Source organism: Pimephales promelas, chromosome 6, assembly GCF_988280905.1.
Source record: "Pimephales promelas chromosome 6, fPimPro1.hap1.1, whole genome shotgun sequence".
Taxonomy (NCBI): Eukaryota; Metazoa; Chordata; class Actinopteri; order Cypriniformes; family Leuciscidae; genus Pimephales; species Pimephales promelas.
The window spans coordinates 732,267-756,967 of NC_142774.1; the positions used below are offsets into that span (position 1 = coordinate 732,267).

Sequence of the window (24,701 nt, forward strand, 5' to 3'; positions counted from 1 at the left end):
GAGGCGCGCGCTGCGGAAGCGCTAAACAAACTCTTTCCTCACACATTCACAAATCAAAGAAACGAGTCGACAATTAAGTTATTTGATTTATTTTAAACTCGAACACAATTCACATGATAAACCAGCAAATAAATCAAGCAGGAAAAGTTTATTTCTCAGTTTTTGGAAATATTAGCCAGACTAAAAGCATTGAAGGAGGGAGTAAAAACTGGAGTGAAGTTCTCACGTCTGAACCGAACTACAGCGTCATATTATCATGACTGAAGTTTCGCGCGCTTTCAGTGTTGACCGTTGGTTTTGGCGGCAACGCTGCAGTGTAACGTGTCTAGTCCTTCATTTATAACAGGATTGATTTCAATCATAGAGTAGATGGAGTCATCAGAAAAATATATCACAACCAACTCCAAAGAAGCAAAAGAAAGACAAATCATTACTGGTGCCAATCGTTATCACGTCTGATAAAATTCTCAGGAGTTCATCCAGGACAGAATATAAATGTTAACAGTCCTAGACTCCAGTGAAACACACATTAAATATATTTATATAACGGCCACAAATCCACCTATTCCATCTGTCTGAGGAAAAAGAAACACTGGTTTCATTCAGATTACGTTTCAGCGTAACTGATGGTGTCTAGGTAACAAACCTGTTTTATGAACAACAACAACCTCCAGCCGTCTAATAAAAAAAAAGCAACAACAACAAAAGAATAAACATGATATACAAACAGTAGCATCAATTCAGAAAAAAACACACACCATCAAACAGCTTCGGTTAAATAATAGGAAATTAAAGAAGGCTAAAATCAAATTAATTGAGCACATCCAGTATAATGATTGTAAATCTTTGGAATGAAAGAAAAAAACAAATTAACGGACAGAGCAGTGACCATATCATTACTGTAAACCAAAGCGAAAGATTGGGTCCGTCACCGCCGCCCCAGAGTCCGTATGGGAAAATCAGCTCGTTCGCTCACGGAAACTGACGGAAGTCGCGTCAGGTGCGCTTTATTCTCACACGCTTCTCCCATCCCGTCTTTATTTCACTTGCATAGCGAGTCTGCGGTTTCCCTGGAAGGGGAGGAGCTTAAAGTCCAGGCTCCGCCCTCTTCAAAATGAAACTCACAACGCAACCTCTCTCTGTCTCTCTCGGCCGTTAGACGTTTTCTTCACCTTGTGGATGCCTTCCAGCGCTCCTGATTCTGTTACACTGTGTGCGGAGAGCAGAAGAAACATCACACACTGAACTTCTGACACACACACAGAGAGAGAGAGAGAGAGAGAGAGAGAGAGAGAGACCTACACTTCATCCATCTCCAGGTCCTCCTCGTCCTGAGGCAGCTGGAGATACGGGTTATTAGACGCAGGACGGAACTTGAATCCCGTCAAGACGAAGAAGATCAGAGTAGAAACCTCCACTAAAAACTGCAAAATAAATTAATTTACACAGATTATTTTCTGGTGGTCTTCGGTAGAAAAAATAAAAATAAAAAATCACGGACATGACTCAAACATTCTAAATGGTCCTGTATTAAATATTCACACTTGAGCTGCTCGCGGTCAGAAACGAGCGCAGTGGAAGTGAATGAGAGTTTCCTCTAGTGGAAGCGTTCGGTACTGCAGCCGAACACACTCTTACTGAACGCTCCTTTATAGAGATCAAGCTCACATTTTTAACAACTTTTTTAGAATTATGGCTTTGATTTTATATTTGAAAATGTATATTTCACATAAAAATTTAAAATAGTATTTTTGCGTAAATTTCCGCAACTATTCACTTCAGCAATAATCTACCAAGCGTCATCTTTGAAACGATATCAAACTTCAGTCTGTGCTTTAAAGCATTCAAGATTTACCTCAGTTTAAATAGGAAATGTAATTTTCAGGTCTATGCTCAAAAAATGGATAAATGGATTATAAATAAAGTGTAAATATAATTTAGTACCATAAAATCCCCATGGTCATTTTTGACCGTCACACACAGCGAAAATTGTTGCCGCAGTAAAAATACAATGGAGGCTTGTTTCCGCCACGGGATTAAAAACACGGAGTATTCCTGAGTATTACCTCCTGACACCACTGCCACTGGAACGGCACCGTGACCTTCAGCAGGATCGCGATGATGCGAGTGAAGTAGATATAACACACAATCTGAGGACAGACACAAAACGCCGTCACTGATCTGAATAAAGCTCCAGTAGATGCGAGTGGAAGAAACGGCTCACCATCACATAATAATGTCTGAAGAGCTTCAACTTCTCCAGGTTCATGGCAGCTGCAAGACAACAAACACACACAAGCATTGTGTATTTACAAACAAACATTCATACACAAACAAGAACAATGAGAACTTAAAAACCAATACCGTTTATAACAATAATTAACTGTACTGATGATTATACTCATATCTGTGCCAATAACTATAATGAAACTTAATAACTATACCGATTACAATACTGATTATTATACTGGTAACTATAACGATAACTGTACTGATAAAACACACACACACCTTTGCCATCTGTGTTGGAAGCCTCCTGCAGATGCCGGATGGACCTGTTGGACACACAACGATAAAACCCGTCAGATAACACAGAACAGCAGCAGATCACGAGCCTCACACACACACACACACACACACACACCAGACGACGGGGAACAGGACGGCTCCGCAGCAGATCAGATCCACCAGGAACAGGATCTCCCTCCACAGGGCGTATTCACTCGCCCCCTCCTCCGTCTCCTCGATGATGATGTATGACACGTTAGCCAGAACCTGCAGCAGAACATCAACATCAGTGTCTGACAACAGATCAGAAACACACTCACTCTCGCGCTCAAATTCTAACGCCTCAAATTCTCGCTCTCGCGCTCAAACTCTCGCGACTGAAACTCACGCTAGCTCAATCTCTCACGACTCAAACATTCACGCTCAAACTCTCGTGCTCACTCCTCACACTCACTCCTTGCGCTCAAACTCTCACGCTCAAACCCAAACTCTCGCGCTCAAACTCTCACGACTCGAACTCTCGCTCTCAAACTCAAACTCTCGCAACTGAAACTCTCACGGTCAAACTCTCGCGCTCAAACTCAAACTCTCGCGACTCAATCTCTCACGACTCAAACATTCACGCTCAAACTCTCGTGCGCACTCCTCACACTCACTCCTCGCGCTCAAACTCAAACCCTCGCGACTCAAACCCTCGCTCTCGTGCTCTCACTCTCACTCCTCACGCTCAAACTCTCTCGCTCACAGTCTCGCGCTCAAAACCCTCGTGCTCAAAACCCTCGCGCTCAAGCTCTCGCGCGCTCAAACTCCAACTCTCGCGCTCAAAACTCTTGTGCTTAAACTCTCACTCTCGCGCTCAAAACCCTTGCACTCAAAACCCTCGTGCTCAAAACCCTCGCGCTCAAGCTCTCGCGCGCTCAAACTCCAACTCTCGCGCTCAAAACCCTCGTGCTCAAAACCCTCGCGCTCAAGCTCTCGCGCGCTCAAACTCCAACTCTCGCGCTCAAAACTCTCGTGCTTAAACTCTCACTCTCGCGCTCAAAACCCTTGCACTCAAAACCCTCGCGCGCTCAAACTCCAACTCTTGCGCTCAAAACTCTCGTGCTTAAACTCTCACTCTTGCGCTCACTCTCACCTGCAGAGGAATGACGATCATGAAGATCTTCTTCTCTTTGTCTGAAAGGATGTATTTGACGAAGGCGAAGCCAGTGCCGATGAGAGCCAGAGTGATGAACAGAAGAGCGCCCTTCAGCCTGACACACACACACACACACCACATGACATGACATTCAACATGCGTAATGAGAACAGAAGGGAAGTGTGTGTGTGTGTGAGATACGCACAGGTGAGTGATGTAGTACATGACGGCCCAGCCTTCGATAGGATGACCCTCAGAGTTGATGAAGTGATAGTTGATCTGGAGGAAGACAAACGTTATTTATACATATACGAGTTATTTATATCGCTGTTGTATCATTTATAAATCACAGTAATAACCAAGTTGAAGTACTAAAATAACAAAAAATACTAAATTAAGAGTTGCAAATAAGAGTGTTTACTCACACTGTGGAACAGCAGAGACACGGCTTTAGTGTAGGCCAGAGCTGCCATCAGCCAGTGGATCTTAAACACACTGTACCTGTCACACACACACACACACACGTCATAAACACCACAGCGTTTACTCACAGTGACAGATGCAGTGCGGTGGATGTGTGTGTGTGTACCTGTACTTGAGCAGTGTGTATGTCCACACCACCGCGGCGGTGAAGAAGATCGCTGCCATGCAGATGTAGAGACGCGGCAGAGGAATATCAGACGCCGACAGATAACCTCTGGGGTTCTTCTCTGTGATCTCCACCTGACACACACACACGTTTGGTTAGCTATACATGTGAAGACCCCCATCAAACACACACACACACTCACGTGTAGAGAATAAGGACTCGGCTTCCTCTGCCTCATGTTGTTGCAGTTCTGGAAGTCCAGGTTGTAAAGGCCTTGAGATCGCGAGCTCATGATGAGACGAAACTGAGACAGAGAGAAAGCATGGTGTCATCAGTGTGTGTGTGAGAGAGAGAGTGTGTGTGTGTGACTGTGTGTGTAAGACGTTTCTCACGCTGAAGTTGTATGAATCTCCGTGTTGTTCCAGTTCCAGCGTCTTCCCGTTCAAACTCTCCACCTGATTCACCATCAGTGACACACAGACAACAGTTTAAACAGGGTTTTAGAAATCAAATGTTTTGAGAAGTGCACAAATAAATTGAACACCATGAGTCTACACAGAAGAAACGTATAGAGGGCGAGATCTGAGCAGAGTGATGTCAGTATAGCGGGGTACGGACCGGTTTGCTAGCGGTGCTCACAGGAGCTTTGGACTGATCCGGGGACGTTTCCTTCTGTTTCCCGGCTTCATCTTCACTCTTCTCTTCCTTGTGCTCTCCGACCGACTCTCCTCTCCTCCTCCTCGCTGAGACACAGTCATCAACACCGTCACACACACTCTTTCCCTCTCTCTCAAGCACACACACTCTCCCTCTCACGCACACACACACACGTGTTTTACCTTTTCCTCCTCCAGTCTTCAGTCTGGACTCCAGCACAATGTCAGACTGTCCGAAGTGTTTCACAGCCACACTGAACACAAACACAATCATCATCAATACCACAAACACACAATCATAATCACAAACAATATCAAAATCACAAACTCAATCATAAGTTTTGTTAATGAAGTTCAGCGATTAGTAAGATTTCTCTCAACTTTTGTAACTATATTTATAATGTAATATATACAATGTATTAAATAATTAAAAAAATTTTTTTTTTATTAAGTTCAGTGTTATTCTACATTTGATTACAGTTTCTGCACCTGGAAATCTTGAAACACTGTTTATTTCAATCGTATATTTCTTCGGTTTTATCTATTTGTCGCGAGTGCCAATCTTTTATTTGTTCTTTTTTTAATCACTGAGTGTTTACATGTCTTTAATAATGCTGGAAGTGTGTATAAGTTGTTTGTGGTGTTTTAAACCTGTGTAAGTGTTCTTCGGTCGGTTCATGATATTCAGATACAATTACATGTTTAACAATAAGACTAAATGTGAACGAAATCATTTTAAAATTTAAACGATAGCCAACCCAACCCAACCCAGAATGCGACTTGTGTTTTTTAACGGTATCTGTGCGTGTGTGTGTGAAACAGATGAAGTACCTGTGATTCTCTGTGTCGATGATGAAGAGGATGAGCTCATCTTCACTCTTTTCTCTCTGCAACATGCACTCCTCCACTTCCTCAGCCTGAAGATCGACACACACACCGTCAGAAACACGAGGACGACCCACATACACAGACAGAGAGAGAGAGAGGGGTGTGTGTGTGTATGAGATACTCACAGTGTAGGTCAGGATCCCGGTCACTCGAGACCGAGCCAAACTAAAGCCCACCTGAAACACACACACTTCATGATGAGTGGCGACCACAGTAACGAAGCACACGTCACACGAGCATAACCGCGTGAACTATTGTTAGGGATTATTACCTTAGCTAACGAACTCGATACCCAGCCCTAAAAAGCTCTTAATTCCACATATACTACAAACTGGTTAGTGTATTCTTCACTAGGGAATTTTGATTTTTCCCCATATTTATTTCTCCATCACCCAAAAGCCAGTGTTAGTTCTCCTCCACTGGTCACAGGCCTGAGTTACAGCTCATGTTGTGTTCTGTTTTAATGTACCTAAAATAAAAAGAGTCTAAGAGCCTATAGCCTACAGGTTTGTGGCTCATAGTAAAGACCACACACTCACCGGAGCCTTGTTGCCGCCGTTCATCTTGGGTAGGTTCAGAGACACCAGGTGCACATCCAGAGTCCCGTTGGCGAAATACCCGAACGTGTTCAGGTGGACCACAAACCGCGTCTCGTTCTGAGGGAGAGACAGTTTTATGAATAAGATGTTGACATATCAGATATGTGAAAAAGCTTAAATAAAAGAGATAAATGACAAAAAAACAAGCTAAACAAATAAAGTAAATCATTAAATAGATTAAATAAATGTCTAATTTTATATAATAACATAAGATTAAACATCAGATATTTGAAACAAATGCTCAAGCAAAAGAGATGAATGATAAAAAAGCTAAATTGATTAGGTAAATCATCAAATAAGTCAAATGGATTAATAAATTAGTGGTTTTATGATAAATACATCATTACATAAGATATATGAAACAAAATATAAAATAAAAGAGATAAATAATAAAAAACAAAGCAAAATACATGAGGAAAATCGTTTAATAGGTCAATACTTTAATAATACATCGTTCGACCCGATGAAACCCCAGATATGTGTCAGAAACGCTCGAAGGAGGTGAATAAATTAGATTAGTGAGATAATTATGCATAAACAAGTGTGAGAGACCTTGAGTTTGAGCTGGTGGATCCTCGCGCCGCTCTCCGACACCGTCAGGGCTAACATCACGAGCACGCACGCGCCACCGCCGCGATACATCATCACACACTGCCTGTCAATCTCTGCGCTGTCAACGATCAATCTGTCCGTCAAAAGATTGACATTTACGGTTTGTTTCCAAACTCTTTCCAGCTACAGCTTCACTTCCGGGACGCGTGAGAGCATACACGTCACCACCGACCGCGGCCGCGCGCATTCCTGCACTCTGGCGCCCTTTCTGGCGGGAGGACGCGCTCATCACAGGTTGACCGTTGCTATTATAGTGAATTTACATCGTAAATATTGGTGTTTAACGCATGCTTTGCGTTATACTACACAAATAGCATAATTGCTCGTGTGTTGTAAAGTTATGGTCACATTTATTATAGTTTCTCATGGAAATTTCGCGGGCGAAATCCAGTAATTTCGAGAAGAATCCGCGCGATTTCGAGGTCGCAAATTTTTGATTGGTCAAAAAAAGTTGGTCACGAAAATTAGCCGTGTTCAACAACATAACCTTATATGTGAGTTGTGCTTATATATATATATATATATATATATATATATATATATATATATATATATATAGCATGTGTTTATGGGAGATACTTTATTAAACATATTAAAGTAATAACACAGCAATGTGTAATTAACAAACTAATCCCAAACTCCCTGTTTGTGTTGAGCCTTGTGTTGATCAGTCACTCTTTATATCTTATGCTCCTCCTTTGTGTTACAGAAGAAATGTATATGGCAAAAAACTTGATTCTATAGACACATAGCTTGCGTTAATGAGCTAGCACGCCACCTGTTTCTTTTATTATTTATTAAATAATTTTTTGGCTTTATTTTGACAGGATAGTGGAGAAGCAGCAGGAAAGTACAGCATCAACGCACCTCTGACAGAACGGCAATTTAATCGAGTTCAATGACCATGAAACTTTGTTGAGTCACTCGCACCTTCAACTGACCTTTTATCAGTAAGAGCATCTGTCCTTTCAGTCACTCTTGCATTTCACAATGTTGAAATACTAGTGATAAGCTACATGGTTAGCAGAATACTTGTAAATTGAGTTCTTCTGTAAATATAACAATGATAAATATCTGTGCCACATACCAAAATAAATGCCTAAAAATCCAGCAATCCGACTTTACATCTATTACATATTTTCATGGAGATTTCTGAGGTCATGTGACCGTAAACCCAGACAGGAACGTCTCCTGCTGGATAGATGGTGTAAATCCCACTGACTGTTTCTCCTGAGTTGTAGACGTCAGACTCAGAACAGTCGACCGGCTCGAATCCATCAGGAACAGACACAACAGAGGCCGTGAAAACAGAGATCAGAGCCGCGACAAACACCGTCATCTGGAGAGACACGACTGATCAAGATCCTCACTTATAATCAGTTCACTCTGAAATTACAATAAAAGTAAAAACAGTCGCTGTAAATGTGAATGAACTTACCGCCATCGTCTCAGAGTCTTCACTGCAGATTATAATCAGGGTTTTATTTTTAAATCTGGAAGAAATCAAACCCAAAAAAAATCATCATATTGTTGTTTGTGGTCATTGTTCTGAATTCCACTGTTGTAGAAATGTCAAAGGTAAAAGATGGAGAATGAGACAGTAACTCACCGTGTGTGTTGTGCCTTGTGTTGATCAGTCACTCTTTATATCTGTTAGATTTTTATGCTCCTCCTTTGTGTTACAAAAGAAAATTGCTTTTTGTTTTTATTTAGAAAGGATTTCTATAAATCGATGAATCACTTGCATCATCAACTGACTTAATCAGTAAGAGCATATGTCATTTCAGTCACTCTTACACTGCACAATGGTGAAATACGAAATGTGGATAAGTTACATGGTTAGCAGGCTTGAAATGCAAAGTCATACAGTCAGTTTCCAAAAACTGCAAAAATGTCCATCCTTAAAGGGGGGTGAAATCCGTCTAATACACTATTTATATTGTTTATGTGATCAGTTCTCAAAAATCTTCATTGCAATCTTTACATTGTTTTTGGGTTAAGCACTGGACAGAAAGCAGTTTGTAAAACTTTCATTTTGATTTATCTTGAAATATGGACAGAAATGACACACATACAGGAGGTGTCACGCTTAACCACACGGGAGGCAGATAATCCATGAGCAGTAGTTCAATTAGTATCAGGGCAATCCAAACTCGTAGTCAATCATGCCGGGTCAATCCAAAAGAAGACGTCAAAACAAATAAACAAAGCAGGAACTAGGAACAAACACAGACACAAAATAAGGAATCCGTACTAAAACAGACAGGGTATTTATACACACAATCTAACAAGGTAATGAGAAACAGCTGATGAGTGACAGACAGAATGCTGGGAATTGAAGTCAACTGTGAAGGACACTGTGCGAACGAGGACCTCTAGTGACAAACAAGGGAAACACAACCAGACACTGTGACAGGAGGCCTACCTTGTGAAAAAAAATTTCTCTTCACATTTTATCTTGTAACCGTATGCTAAAATGCTTTCAATGACTTTATTTCTCACATTAATCAGCACTCCATAGTATTTAAAGACAAAGAAAAAAAGACAAATGTATTAAAACGAAAACAACTGAAATATCCCCCTGATTTCAGCCAGAATACCACAGTATTTAGACTCTATGACCTTTGATCTTTACCTCAGGTGCTTCATATTTCTCCAGCTCATCTTTGAGATGTTTCTACACATTGATTCGGAGTAGATCTGTGGGAATATCCCGAAATGTGTTCAGCAACAGAATCGAACGCCTTGGATAGATCTACAAATAAAGCAGCGCAATTCTGTTTTCTGTCTAAGGCACAAATAAGATCATTTATTGCCTCCATAGCAGCAGTAATGGTACTGTGGCTAGATCTAACACCAAATTGAAAATTGTTTAAAATATTATTATCAAATGAGAACTGTTTTACCTGTAAATTTAGCTGATTCAAGGGTCTTTGCCAGTATTGAGAGTTTGGAGATTGGATAACTGTTTAGCTCTGAGGGGTCTCCACCTTCAACACGCGTCTTCAGTAGAGCTTCTCCAAGTGTCAAGCATCCGGATGATGAGGACCCCGCCTCACAAGGGAAACTCGTTACGAGTGACTGACAGATATAATACAGCCAATCAGTGACGGCCTGCGGAAGTGAAAGTAAGAGACCAAAAAGAGAAACATAAAACCCTCGAGAAAACACTACACTGTAAAAAATATTTTCAAGATTTGTTATCACAACCTATTTTCGTTTGTATATTCTTCTTTTGTCAAATCAACTTTATAATAATTTATTTAGTTGAGATAACTTATTATTTTGAGTTTCTGATGATTAAATTAATCTCCTTCATTGTATTAACTCACTTTTTCCAGTTCAATCAACTTAAAATTTTAAGGCAACCAGGTTACTTACTTTTTTAAGTTAAACAACAATATTTTTTACAGTGTATAAACGTCCCCAAGGACAGAGACTCACAAGTGTAAGCATTGCTTCCTGTTAAATACAGAATCGATTTGAAAAGTATTATGTATGCTTACAAAGCCCTCGACATTTTAAATTTGCTCTATCTGTACACTCCTTCCAGCAGTGTTGTAGTACTCGAGACTCGGACTCGTCTCGGACTCGGTCTCGAGACCATATTTTAATGGTCTTGTCATGGACTCGTGTGCATTTGGACTCGGAATTGACTCGTACTCGAACATTTTTTTTTTAGGACTCGCACTTATTCCCGAGTCCACTCATGTTCAATTCAAAATATTTTTCATGATTATTAATGTATGTTAATAAAATATGTCTTTAAATTGATTGACACGCCCAGTGATTGGTGATTTTCTAGTGCGCAACTGCGCATGACAAATTGTAATAAAATTGCTTTTAACACCATTTTTTATCACCAACAACTATTTTTTCAACTCTAAGTAAATTTAGTAAAAAAAAAGAAGGATTTCTCTAAGTAATTAAAAGTAAATTAGGTAATCAACCCTCACTGGTCTCGGTCTCGACTAGGACTCGACCGTCTCTGGTCTCGGACTCGACTCTCTATGGACTCGGTCTCGACTCGAACTCGACTCTCTCTGGTCTCGGTCTTGACTCGGACTCGACTCTCTCTGGTCTCGGTCTTGACTCGAACTCGACTCTCTCTGGTCTCGGTCTTGACTCGAACTCGACTCTCTCTGGTCTCGGTCTTGACTCGAACTCGACTCTCTCTGGTCTCGGTCTTGACTCGGACTCGACTCTCTCTGGTCTCGGTCTTGACTCGGACTCGACTCTCTCTGGTCTCGGTCTTGACTCGAACTCGACTCTCTCTGGTCTCGGTCTTGACTCGAACTCGACTCTCTCTGGTCTCGGTCTTGACTCGGACTCGACTCTCTCTGGTCTCGGTCTTGACTCGAACTCGACTCTCTCTGGTCTCGGTCTTGACTCGGACTCGACTCTCTCTGGTCTCGGTCTTGACTCGGACTCGACTCTCTCTGGTCTCGGTCTTGACTCGGACTCGACTCTCTCTGGTCTCGGTCTTGACTCGGACTCGACTCTCTCTGGTCTCGGTCTTGACTCGGACTCGACTCTCTCTGGTCTCGGTCTTGACTCGGACTCGACTCTCTCTGGTCTCGGTCTTGACTCGGACTCGACTCTCTCTGGTCTCGGTCTTGACTCGGACTCGACTCTCTCTGGTCTCGGTCTTGACTCGAACTCGACTCTCTCTGGTCTCGGTCTTGACTCGAACTCGACTCTCTCTGGTCTCGGTCTTGACTCGGACTCGACTCTCTCTGGTCTCGGTCTTGACTCGGACTCGACTCTCTCTGGTCTCGGTCTAGACTCGGACTCGAGTGAGGTGGTCTCGACTACAACACTGCCTTCCAGAACTCTGAGATCTTGTCTTCTTGGTCTCTGTGAGATGCGCTAATGAAGCAGAGCAGCATTTACAAGCCTACTCCGATTGCACTGATTGGAGTGTTTTTGAGGCCACCAATATAGGCCAGGCAACATCACACATTAGTTTCTGTGAGGATTTCTGCATTCCTACCAGGACTCATTTAAATCGAGCACAGTTCTTAGAATCTCCTTATTAGCTGCCTTAGTTCAGGCCTTGGCCTTAGTTCACTCTCCTAGGCATAGGCTTGGATCAGCTGATGGGTCAACTGTCAAACCACTACCATTCTCCTGTTTGACGGGGACGTGGCACTGCTGGTCGGAAGTCAGACTGCTCGCTACCCTTTCCCAGAGGTTAATGCTTAATTATGCCTTTAATTATGGAGCAAGAACCCTCACACACATTTCTGCAGTTTTATTATCAAATAATCCCCGTCTCAACCTCCTCATGACAGAACATTAAACAGTAACATGTCTCGGCTTTTCTTGTCTTGCTCTAAAAGACATTTTCTCTTTCCATGCAGTTACACGCAAGCAAAGTATGCTGGGAACTGAAAATACAGAAGGCAAAATCTTCTGTTTGTACCTGTGGGAAAAATGGGGGAGAAAAGTCTGAAGAACAGTGTGTTTGACTCTTGAGTCATAGCAATCAGCTGATCTTCCAGGACGACAAACATCAATCTATGTTGAATCAACAAGATACAATCTTTTGTTTAATTAAAGGACATGCTGCAGGAAGAAACCAGCATTTGTATTTCCCCCTCGTTAATCGTTTGTTTTTTTAGGGAAAATATATGGTCCACGTATGCAGTATGACTTATCATAAAAAAGGAATTATTTTTTAAATTTTGCAAAAAACAAATTCAAATTATAGCAGCAAGCAGACATTACGGGGCCTGAGCAACGCTTGCACCAATCGCATATGTAGCGTTATGGTGGTTTAAAATGGAAATAGCAGAATTACTGACAATGTAACAAAAAAATTGCTTGTAACTTTTGTAGTGGTTTATACTGTATGGTAATGATAGTATCAGTATTAGAGGAAATACGGTATAATGGGGAGGGGGCTCTCGCGCGCCGGACACTGATCTGTATCAGAGTAATACGATGAAGTAAACAGCACTCAACTTGGCTCCGTCTCTGCGTGTGTTATTGTTCCTCTACAAATACTACAGTGGCGACAAGGATAAAGAGTAAATGAATCCACATCGGGAAGGATATTGAAGATATCTGACAAGGGAAACTCAGTAAAAAAGGCAATATTCCGCCTGTTTTCTGGTTCGGAGGAAACCGAGACTGCTAGCTACCCAAGCGGCTAGGAAAAAGGAGCGCCCTCCTGTGGTGAGTGGATGTTATTGAAAATTTAAAAAAAATGTGTCTTGCAAGACAAAGCAAGTTATAAAGGAAAAGCGGAGATTATTTTAAGGAACCAGGAAGAAGTGTGCTGGAAGAGGCAAACTTGTAAAGAAATTAAATAATGAATACACCGGAAGAGATGGCATTGATAGGAAGAGTGCCAGAATTTGAAAGTAAGAAAGAAGATTTTGATTCATATCTAGAACGATTTGAAAGATGGCTGTCAGCAAATGAGATTGATGCTGAGAAGAAAACAGACGTGTTTCTGAGTGTCTTGGGTCCTACGGAATATGGACTGTTGAAAAATTTTATTTTTGAAAGATGGCTTCTTCCTGTATTCGTGAAGTTGACTGTGTGTATAAAATATCTTCTTATTAAACTGTTTGGACACTGACAAAGTTCTCAATGCTTCGGTTTGAATGTAGAGACCCTTATTATGCTGTTGTGTTACTGTGGGGCTATTTTGAGCCTTGTTAGTGGTAATAACAAGCGATTTTTATTTGTCATTACTCTATGCCCTATATACTAGCGTTATACTAGCGTTATAGGCTAAACTGTTTTTATAGATAAAACTATTTACATTCGGCAATCATGAAAACAAATCTCAGATAACGGTTGACTAGGTAACAATGTGCAATTAGACCAAAGGTTCATTTTGCGCCGGAGTTCTCCTTTAAGAAATAGTGATAACAGTACAGTTATTTTTTGGTTATGGGTTCAAATCTAGGGGGAAGGAGTGTAGTGGTTTATACTGTATGGTAATGATAGTATCAGTATTAGAGGAAATACGGTAAAATGGGGAGGGGGCTCTCGCGCCCCGGAAACTGATCTGTATTAGAGTAATACGATGAAGTAAACAGCACTCAACTTGGCTCCGTCTCTGCGTGTGTTATTGTTCCTCTACAAATACTACAACTTTAAAAATGTAATTTCTATATGGTAAACTGTTAAGTACAGATATACTGTATGTTGCAGATCCTTTTCTAATTTTCTGCCCCAAACCATATTTTGTTAAAGGGACACTATGCAGTTATTTTAGCTTAATTTAACAGCTTCAGAGTTATTGAAATGGTTATATGACTTCTTTCGGGTTGAATGGGGGGCGTCTCGACACCCCCTGGTGCCTGTGTGCGGAAAAATCGGCGGCTCGCCGGCCTCAGCATCAGGAAGTATCGCGTGATATCAGCTTTCGCGATGTAACATATTCCTTTGAGGCAACACTGCACATATCCAGGAACAAGGTCGAGAAGGATGGAGTTTGTCACACTATCGTCATGGCGGAGCCGGCATATAAGATATAGAAAACTAGGAAAGCATTGTCGGAGGAACAGAGAAAGAGGAAAGAGCATTCTGACCGAGCGAGGAGATATACCAATACAAACAAATAAAACATCTCCAGGTAACTCTAGTAGATTCATTTATTTCGTTTTTTAAATAAGAAGCGATCTGAAATGTGTTGTTTTTGAAATCAAATCAGAAAACATGTCCCTGCTTGAAGTACAGCCACTAATAAACAATCGAACAAGCACCACCAACCACTCGGTGAGTTGCACAGTTTTGAAAATGAACTTTAAGGGTTGTTTTAAGGACATGTTTGTGCATGCCCATAGACACTCAGTCTAACGCTGTCACAGGCGATTTAATTCAAAACAAACTACAAAATAGACTCAAGGTGTAAAATACCGGAATTATCCTTTAAGGTTGAGATGACTCCATGTTTAATATGCACAGATTTTGTGGCTCAGATAAAGTCCAGTTGTGGTTTATTTCTTTGCTCTTGGCTGACATGTGGCATTGCTATGGCCTGCTTGTGGCCCAGATCTGGCAAACAGGAGTGGGCCACCCAAGGGCCATCATTAATTGCTGCATGTGGGCCAGATCCGCATCCCTCAAGTGCCAGATGTGGGCCGGACCTGGGCCGAAACAATGTTGCTATGTGGGATCTGTCAGTTTAAGACAAATTCCTCATACGTGTAAACATACTTGACAATAAAGCTCATTGTGATTCTAATAAGACTGCAATATGATCTCATTTGAATGTTCACAAGGCATTGTGTGTTTAGTATTCAACATCAACAACCAGATCATAGATAAATATAGAGCTTTGTTGTAAGATAAAACTCAATTAATATTTTATGTCCTGAAGAAAATGACATTGGAACATTTGATGTAATGGATCTTTCATAGTGTGTGGCTGTTCTTTTGTAAATATGGCTCAATTACATGTAACATGACTTCCAGTTGTTGGCTCCATGATGAAGGACTCTTGGAAACCAAACATTGCAACACCCTCTCCAGATCCTGGTTGGCTTTCTCGGTTTGGCTATTGCTCTGGGGATAAAACCCTGAGGACAGACTAACCGTCGCTCCCAGTAATTTACAAAACTCTCGTCAAAATTTAGACATAAACTGGGGTCCCCTGTCGGACACCACATCCATCGAGAGGCCATGTACGCGAAAGACGTGGTCAGTGTGTGAATTTGTGAATTTGCTTTTTATTAACACTTCAGCCAATGAATTATTTGAAAAAGGCACAATACATTTATACAATTATTCTGTTCATACTGTTTAGCATATTAAAAAGGATTTTTAACATGATTAATTTAAAGTGCATGCGTGCAATTGTCGGATCTGTGTATTTCTGCACGTGAAAATTCTCTGCTCCAACACACATTAGATCTCATTAAAAAAAACAAAAAATTAAAATATATCAATCAATCAAAATTGCTCATAGAGCACTTTTAATACAAGAATGTTCATTGAATTTTTATATCAGATAGAGCCGGGCAGAGGCGTAGACATACACGCATACACGCGGATAGCTCAAAATGCGTATAGATAACACGCCACTTGATTTGAAATTGCCGTGTATGTTGACGCAAAAGTCATGATGTCATGTTGCTCGTACATGAAAGTAAGTGGGAGAAGTTACCTAATACTTACAATGTGTATCCGATATGAATATAACACGTTGTCAGCTTATATATTCTGTTTGATTCGTTTGACACCGGTGTGATTCCAAAGGGTCAAAGGGTTAAAGCAATAAATCTAAATGGTGGACAAGGGACAAGTTTCAGGTAATGAAAGGTCAAACAGAACACGAGTTATAAGCATATAAATGGCTAAATTAAATTGGATATCACTCAACCACATGTTGAACAGAATCTAAAGAAATTAATTTGTGACTTGGTCAAACTTGAAAAAGGCCCTTTTTATATATCTCGACCAGTAGATGGCACTGTTCCGAAACTGAGCAAACCTTGGTGAAGAATGAATGCATTCAACTCGGCATGAGCTCCAGAATCAGAGAAAAAGTGTCGTTTCTACGTATTACAATTCAAAATGATCAATCAATATTCAGACTCTCCTCTATCTATGTGTCAGTTTTCACAAATTTACACACCAAACAGGTCAATGGGCTGCCATTGACTTCCATTCAAGAATTTTTAAAATAATAATAATAAATATAGCTGCGAGTAGCGATTACAGGTCCAAGCCAGTGGCACCGCAACCCCGGTTTCCTTTAATTACCTAAAGGCACCGGGCAAACCACAATATCTGACTTTCTGTTGGTCGGAGCTAATGACTGTAAATTAGAAAGTTGTTTGGCTTGACGAGAACAATATACACATCACGTTTTTTTCTCGTCCTAAAATTAATTTTCTCGCCACAGCCAAACCGTTCTAGATATCAAAAATCCGTAAGTAATTTAGCATCCTCAATGTCTTGACTTTATGCACTCTGAGTTCGGTGGTGATTGAATGAATTTCCTGGGAGGAATACATCAAATTACAAAGCATGCGTTTATCGGCTGGAGTGAAACTTAGAGCAGGAAAGTTGTTTGGCCTGATGAGATTTACAAGTGTACTGAGTTTCGTATTAATTCATGCAAGCGTGTTTGATACATGGATCAAGTTTTCCAAACCCTGTTCAACGCCCGGGTACCAGCTTCAGCCCGGCCCTGATGGCCACGGGTTCTGACCTGTGTGCAAAGTTTCAAGAGTTTTTGAGCAGGTTAAGGGCCCCCAAAGTGCCAGAATAGTCGTAAGAAAAATAATAATAGAAAAAAAAGAATCCTAAGGAAAACAATAGGGTCTTCGCCTTTTCAAGGCTTGGGCCCTAATAATAATATGGGGTCAAGCCCCGAAGGCACTGCAAGCATAGCAAACTACACAGGGAACGTTCATGAAATAAGGCACTATATGAGAGAGACCACATTTACATCCAAATAATAATTTATCATGATAGGAAATTAATCCAAACTCAAACTGAAGGTATAAACTAAATGACCCAGATTAAGCATATGTACTGAATAGATCAAATACAATTTTGTCTCAGTACATGTACAGTTTGCATCAAGGATGACAGATGTTTTTTTTTATTTGCATTCAAAAACGATGTGTCATTAAGTAAATTTCTTCTGTAACGCAGAGGAGGAGTCTGAGAATCTGACATGTATATAAAGAGTGTTTGTGTCAGACTGAACAACACAAACGGTGAGTTACTGTTTAATTCTTCATTTACCTCATAGAACATTCAGTTAACATTTAAATTAAAAATCTGTGATTTTTGTCTAGATAAAGCAGATCTACTGTGATCTACTGAGGAGAAACTGAGAAGATGGCTGTAAGTTCATCAACAACTGTTCATTTCTAGAGAGGGTTTTCAGTGTGATGTTCATCTCTTTCTCTCTGTCTCGTGTAGCCGATGGTGTTTTTGGCAGTTCTTCTCTCTGTTGTTCTGGTGAGCGGCTGCAGTCAGGATGGAGACATGCCGGCCGACTGTTCTGACCTTTATAAAGCAGGACAAAAGCTCAGTGGGCTTTACACCATCTATCCAGCAGGAGACGTTCCTGTCTGGGTTTACTGTCACATGGTCTCAGATGGGAAAGCCGAAGACAACGGAGGATGGACGGTACGAATGTGACTTTAGATCAGCAAAAACACATCAGAACACACATTATGAATGATATATTGTATATAAACCCATCACAGGTGTTTCAGAGGAGAATGGACGGCAGTGTGAATTTCTATCGGCCGTGGAGTCAGTACAAGAGAGGATTCGGGGCAACCGAGGGCGAATACTGGCTGGGTAAGATCTCACAGTGTGTGTCCGTTTGTGTGGATGATCATGAGTTTCGTTAAACGTGTGTGTGTGTGTGTGTGTGTGTGAACAGGGCTGGAGAACATGTACCAGCTGACGCGTAACAGAAAGTACATGCTGAGAGTGGATATGGAGGACTTTGAAGGAAGGAAGGGTTTTGCTCTGTACTCGTCCTTCTCTGTGGATTGTGAAACTGACGGGTATAAACTGCACGTTTCAGGATTCACTGATGGAGGAGCAGGTAGGACACTTTTCACACACACACACACACACACACACACACACACAAAAAAAAATTCACGCTCAGTTGAGTAAATGTGCACCTGACGTCCTCAATGATGCTCTTCTTCTCTACAGGCGACTCTTTATCTGGCCATAATGGATACAAGTTCTCCACCTTTGACAAAGACCAAGATGTCTATGAGAAGAACTGTGCCAAAGAGTTTCTCGGGGCATTTTGGTACACAGCCTGTCACTCTACAAACCCCAACGGTGTGTATTTATGGGGGGAAGATCCCACCATTTTCGCCATTGGAGATTGTTGGTCAACCTGGAAGAATTACGCTGTCGGTATGAAATCCATCAGCATGAAGATCAGACGTGTGTATTAGACATTACAGAGTTTCCCAGAAACAAACAACAAAACAATCAAATTAAGGTTTTGGATTTCCTTTCCTCTGTTAATTGTGAAACTTGTTAAATCATGTTATGTATGGTAACTTGGGATACACAGTATGACTGTTGTTGTGTATACTCTCGTCAATTATTATTTGTATTTTTTTGGGTGACTTTTTTAAATCTACAACTGAAACAAATCAACAATAAACTTCAATAAACTCTAGCAATGAAAAGTATTATGTGTTGGTGTGGATTTCTCTTCACAATATACCTCAGAAACAGTAAACGAGAAATTCAGCTGTTCATAAACTGATATACTTTTCCTATAAATACAATCCTAAAAAAAGAATGTGTAAGTTTTTCTTAACACAGATATCCCTGTTTATTTGTCAGCAAAAGTCTGTTTTAGATCCAGTGGAATTTTGCGGACACATTCTCACTCAGTGCGCGAGTGGACTTAGGCTTATTAAATTAGCCTATACCCAGCTAACTAAAATTTGTTCCAAGTACATTTGGAAGTTACAAGTTATAAACATTTTTTTAATGTTCTCCATCAAATCAAAGCGTCCAGTTTTTAAATGTTTCTTGATCATGCAAGCGTTAAGGAAATGCAGTACGTAGCAGAGTCATCCGACGCCAGGCCTAACACCCGTAAGTACGCCCAGTGGTTGCCCCCTGTGCTGGGGTCAATACCGGCAGAGCCCACTCCGCCAAGGGAAAGACACGGGTTTGTCGACAGGGAAGCCTAACATGGAAGGATACACACATGGGATTATCTAGATGGCCATATGTTGTGTTCCCTACGTTGATCCCATATTTGTATTCTTTCATTGTACGGCTCCTCTATTGGCGAGCACGTGTCTTTCTCTTGGCAGATTCAAGCCGCTCTGCCGGTATTGATCTCGCTTTCTTAGGCGAGATCCAAACTCTTCGGTTCAGTTCAGACGTGAAGTCTCCGTTCCCCCCTTAAGGAAACTATTACATACATTATCAAGACGTTCTCCAATCACGTGAGAGTTTCAAATCTGTTTCTAGAGACTTAAACAGTTACAGTATTTTTTTACCTGGATACACACCATGCAGACTGATCTCATGAAGTAGCGTGTGTATGACACGCCAATTCGTATCTCCATTTTTGGTGTGCTATCAAGACGCATAATCGCCTTTCAGCGTGTTTATGAACTTAACGTTATATAAATATATGACTTACCTTAACCCCATCCCTAAACCTAACCGTCACTGTGGTTAATGGCATTTATGACTGGAGATTTGACTGCGTGTACAGACACGCGGAATGACGCGGACGTTAATGGCGTAGACATACACGCGGATAGCTCAAAATGCGTAGAGATAACACGCCACCAGACTCGAAAGTGGCGTATATGTTTACGCAAAAGTCATGATGTCATGTTGCACCATGACTGAATCAATATGCTTCGATCGTGCATGATAAGTAGCGTTGAAAGATGGACATATTTCTATTTTGAGAAGTGTCAGGTCAGAATCTATCTCCGAGTCTGCATTCACTAGGACATTATTGAAGCTTTACAGAGTGAAGAATCATGTACATAGTAAGTTAAAGAAAGGTTTTAATGCAAACAGACATTTCAAAGAGATATTAACACATGATTAAATGTTGTAAAAAGTCCAATGTTCCCCTTCAGAAGCACTGTAACGTCTCTAAGACACACGTTTGATCTTCATGCTGATGGATTTCATACTGACAGCGTAATTCTTCCAGGTTGACCAAACAACACCAATGGCGTGATGGGAGTCGTCTTCCCCCCATAAGTACACACCGTTGGGGTTTGAGTTATGACAGGCTGCGTACCAAAATGCCCCGAGAAACTCTTTGGCACAGTTCTTCGCATAGGCATCTTGATCTTTGTCAAAGGTGGAGAACTTCTGATCATTATGGGCAGATAAAGAGTCGCCTGCAGAGAAGAAGAGCGTCATTGAGGACAGTTACTCAACTGGAACGTCACAAATTAATATTCATGAGGAACGTGAATGAACGTGTCCAACCTGCTCCTCCGTCAGTGAATCCTGAAACATGCAGCTGATATCCCACACATTCACAGTCCACAGAGAAGGACGAGTACAGAGCAAAACCCTTCCTTCCTTCAAAGTCCTCCAGATCCACTCTCAGCATGTACTTTCTGTTACGCGTCAGCTGGTACATGTTCTCCAGCCCTGTTCACACACACACACACGTTCAGCCAAACACATGATGATCCACACAAACGGACACACACTGTGAGATCTTACCCAGCCAGTATTCGCCCTCGGTTGCCCCGAATCCTCTCTTGTACTGACTCCACGGCCGATAGAAATTCACACTGCCGTCCATTCTCCTCTGAAACACCTGTGATGGGTTTATATAGAATATATCATTCATAATGTGTGTTCTGATGTGTTTTTGCTGATCTAAAGTCTCATTCGTACCGTCCATCCTCCGTTGTCTTCATCTTTCCCATCTGAGGTCATGTGACAGTAAACCCAGACAGGAACGTCTCCTGCTGGATAGATGGTGTAAATCCCACTGACAGTTTCTCCCGAGTTATAGACGTCAGAACAGTCGAATGGCATGAATTTACAGTCACTGCCCAATACAACCGGGAGAAGAACCATCCAAAACACCTTCATCTACACGAGACAGAAAGAAAGAGATGAACATCAAACTGAAATCAAGGTCTCTAAAATGTGATTGACACAAGAAAACCAATGAACTTACCGCCGTCTACTCAATCTCTCCTCAGCAGTTTCACAGCAAAGATGAATTTATCTAAAAATGTGTTAAAAATTGTAAGAACTTTTGTCTATGTTAAATGTTGGAGAATTAAACAGTTACTCACCGTTTGGGTTCTTCAGTCTTTGAGGCACAAACAGTCCTTAAATATCTGATTTCTGAGCTCCTCCTCTGAGTCAAAGTCCGCTTGTGGCAATCTTGGAAAAATCCTCTGGCAGCTGTTTCACGTTTAGGAAACATCCAAAATGTCACGACACAGCGATTCCCTGACCATATGTGAAGTACTCGTCGGATTTCAAAGATGTGTACGATAATTAATTTTACTGCTATAAAAATAAGACCACTGAAAAACTCAAATGACAACAAACATGAGAGATCAAATCACTTTAATTCACACAGAACAACACAACGATTTGTGTTTGGAGCGACAGCTATCGACATGTGCTTAGAAGCAGTTTCATGTCTGTATGAAGCGACTTAATAAATAAGCTGACATTCAGAACAATCTATGTGTTTTATGTAGAATACATACAAATATCATTTACGTCTGAGTTTGTCGAGGGATTGAAATCATCATTTTTGAAGAGTGCGCATGTGCGAACGAGCTCGAGTGTGTAAGAACGAGCCTGATTGAATCTGAAAACAAAGCAAAATAACTGAGACAGTAATTTATAGCAAAACATCTAGCATTAACTCAATCCCTAACAGGAGTTAATTACTCCACCATGAGCGCGACATCATAAATCAACATGGTTGTTGAAAGACCACTTTGCAGCAATATGGTTTTGGGTGGGGCTTTCAAACCATTAATCGCATGCAAAATAAAAGTTTGTGTTTACATAATATATGTGGGTGCACTGTGTATAATTATTTTAAATATATAAATACACACACATGCTTGTATATTTAAGAAATGTTTTCATGTATATACAAAAATAGTATTTTTTTTAAATAATATTTTTTTTTCTTAAATATACATGCATGTTTGTGCATTTTTATATATACAAAATAATTATACAAAGTGCACCCACATATATTATGTAAACGCAAACTGTTATTTTGGACGCGATTAATCGCAATTAATCGTTTGTCAGCCCTAGTTTTGGGAAATAGTAGTGGATTTCTTCAACGATGCATTGTGCTAATGTGGTGAAGCAGCGATTCTTTAAAAAGACCATTTTAATAAAATAATATAAACTTCTGAATGTCCAGAGAAGCTTTGGAGAGCAAACCAGTAACTTACCGTCTGTGTTTCCCGGTTGGAGACGATTCGCTCTCCTTCAAATATCTCCTCCTCAGTGTCAAAATACATTTGAAGCAATGTTGGAAAAAACATTTCTTCCAACATCGTATCCAAAATGGTGAAAGCATGGAAATTCCCAGTTCCTGTTAATGATTTATAAACCATCGGTATGCACAAATACATCCAGTAAATCGTGCAGTTCACCAACAGAACATGAAGAACGTTCCTCAATAACTAATTTACCAGCTTTCCACAAATACTCAAAGCACACAAACAAAAGATCACAGATTAACTGAGTTAGGCCCAAACAGGCCTGTGACCTGAAGAGGTCAAACACACATGAGTCAGTTTTATTGGAAGGGGATTTACTAGGTGAAAGACCACAGAAACACTCCAACATGACATTTCAGATCAAGTTCATTCGAATGTTGAATATAATCACAGGCGATGAGGATCTTTCATTCCTACACACTTCCATTTTTATTTTCATAATCACTGATTTGGACACTTACCTTGGTTGCTCTCCTACAGGGAAGCACGTCTGAGTATTTTGCAGTGTTCGGAAAATATTTTGCATGTTTTGAACGTATAATTGTACAGGCTGCTTTATAATCTCAGACGGGCGAAGAATCGGTAAAAAAAACCCCAAACAACATGCTACCGGCTTTTATCGCATCCCATTATATAAAGTACAAGGCGATTGGATGAAGCCCAAAGTCTTGAGAATATCTGATTTTCAAGCTCCTCTGTTTGTGGAAAAAAGAGAAGAACGAGACGGAGAGAGAGAGAGATCACACTGACATCAAGGTGGAACCGTCTCTAATAATGTGATTGACACAATGAATGAAACCAATGAACTTACTGTCGTCTTTTCAATCTCTCCTCAGCAGTTCGGTTTATCTAAACATAATTAAAAGAAGGATTTACTAAGACAACTTCATATAAAATTAATTCTGGATGTATAATGTAAATGCTGAAGAATAACTCACCGTGTGTGTTCTTCAGTCACTAAAACACTCGAGGCTCCTCCGCGGTCATCCAAAACATGAACATTTCAATTCTTGGTTGTTTTTTTACCCTCCTTTTTAAAATATTTTATGCTAATACGTAATATTTAAGCGGTATTTATAATCCACTTATTCACTTTTTAAGCATAGACCTGAAAATTTCCAAATTCAACTGTCGTAAATCTTGAATGCTTTAAAGCACAGACTTAAAAACACTTGGCAGATTATTGCTGAAGTGAAAAAAGTTTTTAAAAAGTTAACTTAAAAGTTAGAATTGTGGGTGTTATGAAAAACACATTTTTTTTAAATTTTAATACAAAATATATATTTTCAATATATATTACAAGAAAACCAAAACCATAAATCTAAACGAGCCGTGTCCCAAATTTGGGTTCGATTTCTCAACAACAAAACACGTTTCAGTGAGAGTGTGTTCGGCTGCAGTACCAAACGCTTCCACTAGAGCAAACAAGTCTCACTCATTTCCAATGAGAGCACAAGTGTCCATGTTTTTTGTGTTCACATAGCAAGTGCTAAACTACGGAGTCGGAGGCGTATTTACGGAGGCATAAGTTAATTATCTCAGAATTACGAGTTAATTTTTAATAAGAAAAAAAGTTTATCTGAATGTCAGTATTCTGTTTTCTGAATTAACGAGTTAATTTTTCATGAGAAAAAAAGTTTTTGCTGTTTTTCTGAATTAAAGAGTTAATTTTTCATGAGAAAAAAAAGTTTTGCTCTGTTTTGCTGAATTAACGAGTTAATTTTTAATGAGAAAAATTTTTTTGCTCTGTTT

General features: G+C 40.4%; 3 protein-coding genes across 11 annotated transcripts; 1 reads left to right on the forward strand and 2 right to left on the reverse strand.

The window, feature by feature from the left end:
• Positions 1-73: 73 nt before the first annotated feature.
• On the reverse strand, positions 74-23,623 carry gpr108 (G protein-coupled receptor 108). 9 transcript variants are annotated; one of them, XM_089131898.1, is made up of 24 exons: positions 22,899-23,623; positions 9,981-10,104; positions 9,626-9,690; positions 9,066-9,206; positions 8,600-8,662; positions 8,429-8,483; positions 8,213-8,329; positions 6,319-6,435; positions 5,905-5,955; positions 5,723-5,808; positions 5,075-5,145; positions 4,854-4,978; positions 4,628-4,690; positions 4,438-4,539; positions 4,236-4,369; positions 4,072-4,147; positions 3,852-3,925; positions 3,644-3,761; positions 2,645-2,775; positions 2,512-2,555; positions 2,225-2,274; positions 2,067-2,150; positions 1,303-1,424; positions 74-1,209 (listed from the first exon to the last, which is right to left on the reverse strand). In XM_089131898.1, the coding sequence occupies exons 6-24, from the start codon at positions 8,432-8,434 to the stop codon at positions 1,122-1,124; spliced, it is 1,659 nt and encodes a 552-aa protein (XP_088988024.1). In that variant the 5' UTR covers positions 8,435-8,483; positions 8,600-8,662; positions 9,066-9,206; positions 9,626-9,690; positions 9,981-10,104; positions 22,899-23,623; the 3' UTR covers positions 74-1,121. The 9 variants fall into 9 exon arrangements, with proteins under 9 accessions (XP_088988024.1, XP_088988020.1, XP_088988018.1 ...); XM_089131894.1 differs by having other exon boundaries at positions 9,897-10,104; XM_089131892.1 differs by having other exon boundaries at positions 9,626-9,745; positions 9,897-10,104.
• On the forward strand, positions 17,791-20,728 carry LOC120466853 (microfibril-associated glycoprotein 4). The gene is made up of 5 exons (XM_039655509.2): positions 17,791-17,811; positions 17,890-18,099; positions 18,180-18,276; positions 18,362-18,529; positions 18,646-20,728. The coding sequence occupies exons 1-5, from the start codon at positions 17,806-17,808 to the stop codon at positions 18,897-18,899; spliced, it is 735 nt and encodes a 244-aa protein (XP_039511443.2). The 5' UTR covers positions 17,791-17,805; the 3' UTR covers positions 18,900-20,728.
• Positions 20,479-22,026, reverse strand: LOC120466854 (microfibril-associated glycoprotein 4). Its single transcript, XM_039655511.2, has 6 exons — positions 21,762-22,026; positions 21,641-21,691; positions 21,352-21,552; positions 21,175-21,271; positions 20,932-21,099; positions 20,479-20,840 (listed from the first exon to the last, which is right to left on the reverse strand). Exons 3-6 carry the CDS (start codon positions 21,550-21,552, stop codon positions 20,587-20,589), a joined length of 720 nt encoding a protein of 239 aa, XP_039511445.2. The 5' UTR covers positions 21,641-21,691; positions 21,762-22,026; the 3' UTR covers positions 20,479-20,586.
• Positions 23,624-24,701: the final 1,078 nt, after the last annotated feature.

Excerpts from the sequence above, each read along its gene's own strand:
- gpr108 (XM_089131898.1), bottom strand. Across the intron at positions 4,148-4,235 it reads TACACACTGCTCAAGTACAG|GTACAGTGTGTTTAAGATCC; the intron begins GTACACACACAC and ends TGTGTGTGACAG. Across the intron at positions 1,425-2,066 it reads AGTGGCAGTGGTGTCAGGAG|TTTTTAGTGGAGGTTTCTAC; the intron begins GTAATACTCAGG and ends TTTATTTTGCAG.
- LOC120466853 (XM_039655509.2), top strand. Across the intron at positions 18,100-18,179 it reads AAGACAACGGAGGATGGACG|GTGTTTCAGAGGAGAATGGA; the intron begins GTACGAATGTGA and ends AACCCATCACAG. Across the intron at positions 18,530-18,645 it reads ATTCACTGATGGAGGAGCAG|GCGACTCTTTATCTGGCCAT; the intron begins GTAGGACACTTT and ends TCTTCTCTACAG.
- LOC120466854 (XM_039655511.2), bottom strand. The coding sequence starts at position 21,552 with ATGAAGGTGTTTTGGATGGTTCTTCTCCCGGTTGTATTGGGCAGTGAC. Across the intron at positions 21,100-21,174 it reads CGAGGGCGAATACTGGCTGG|GGCTGGAGAACATGTACCAG; the intron begins GTAAGATCTCAC and ends GTGTGTGAACAG. Across the intron at positions 20,841-20,931 it reads ATTCACTGACGGAGGAGCAG|GCGACTCTTTATCTGCCCAT; the intron begins GTTGGACACGTT and ends TCTTCTCTGCAG.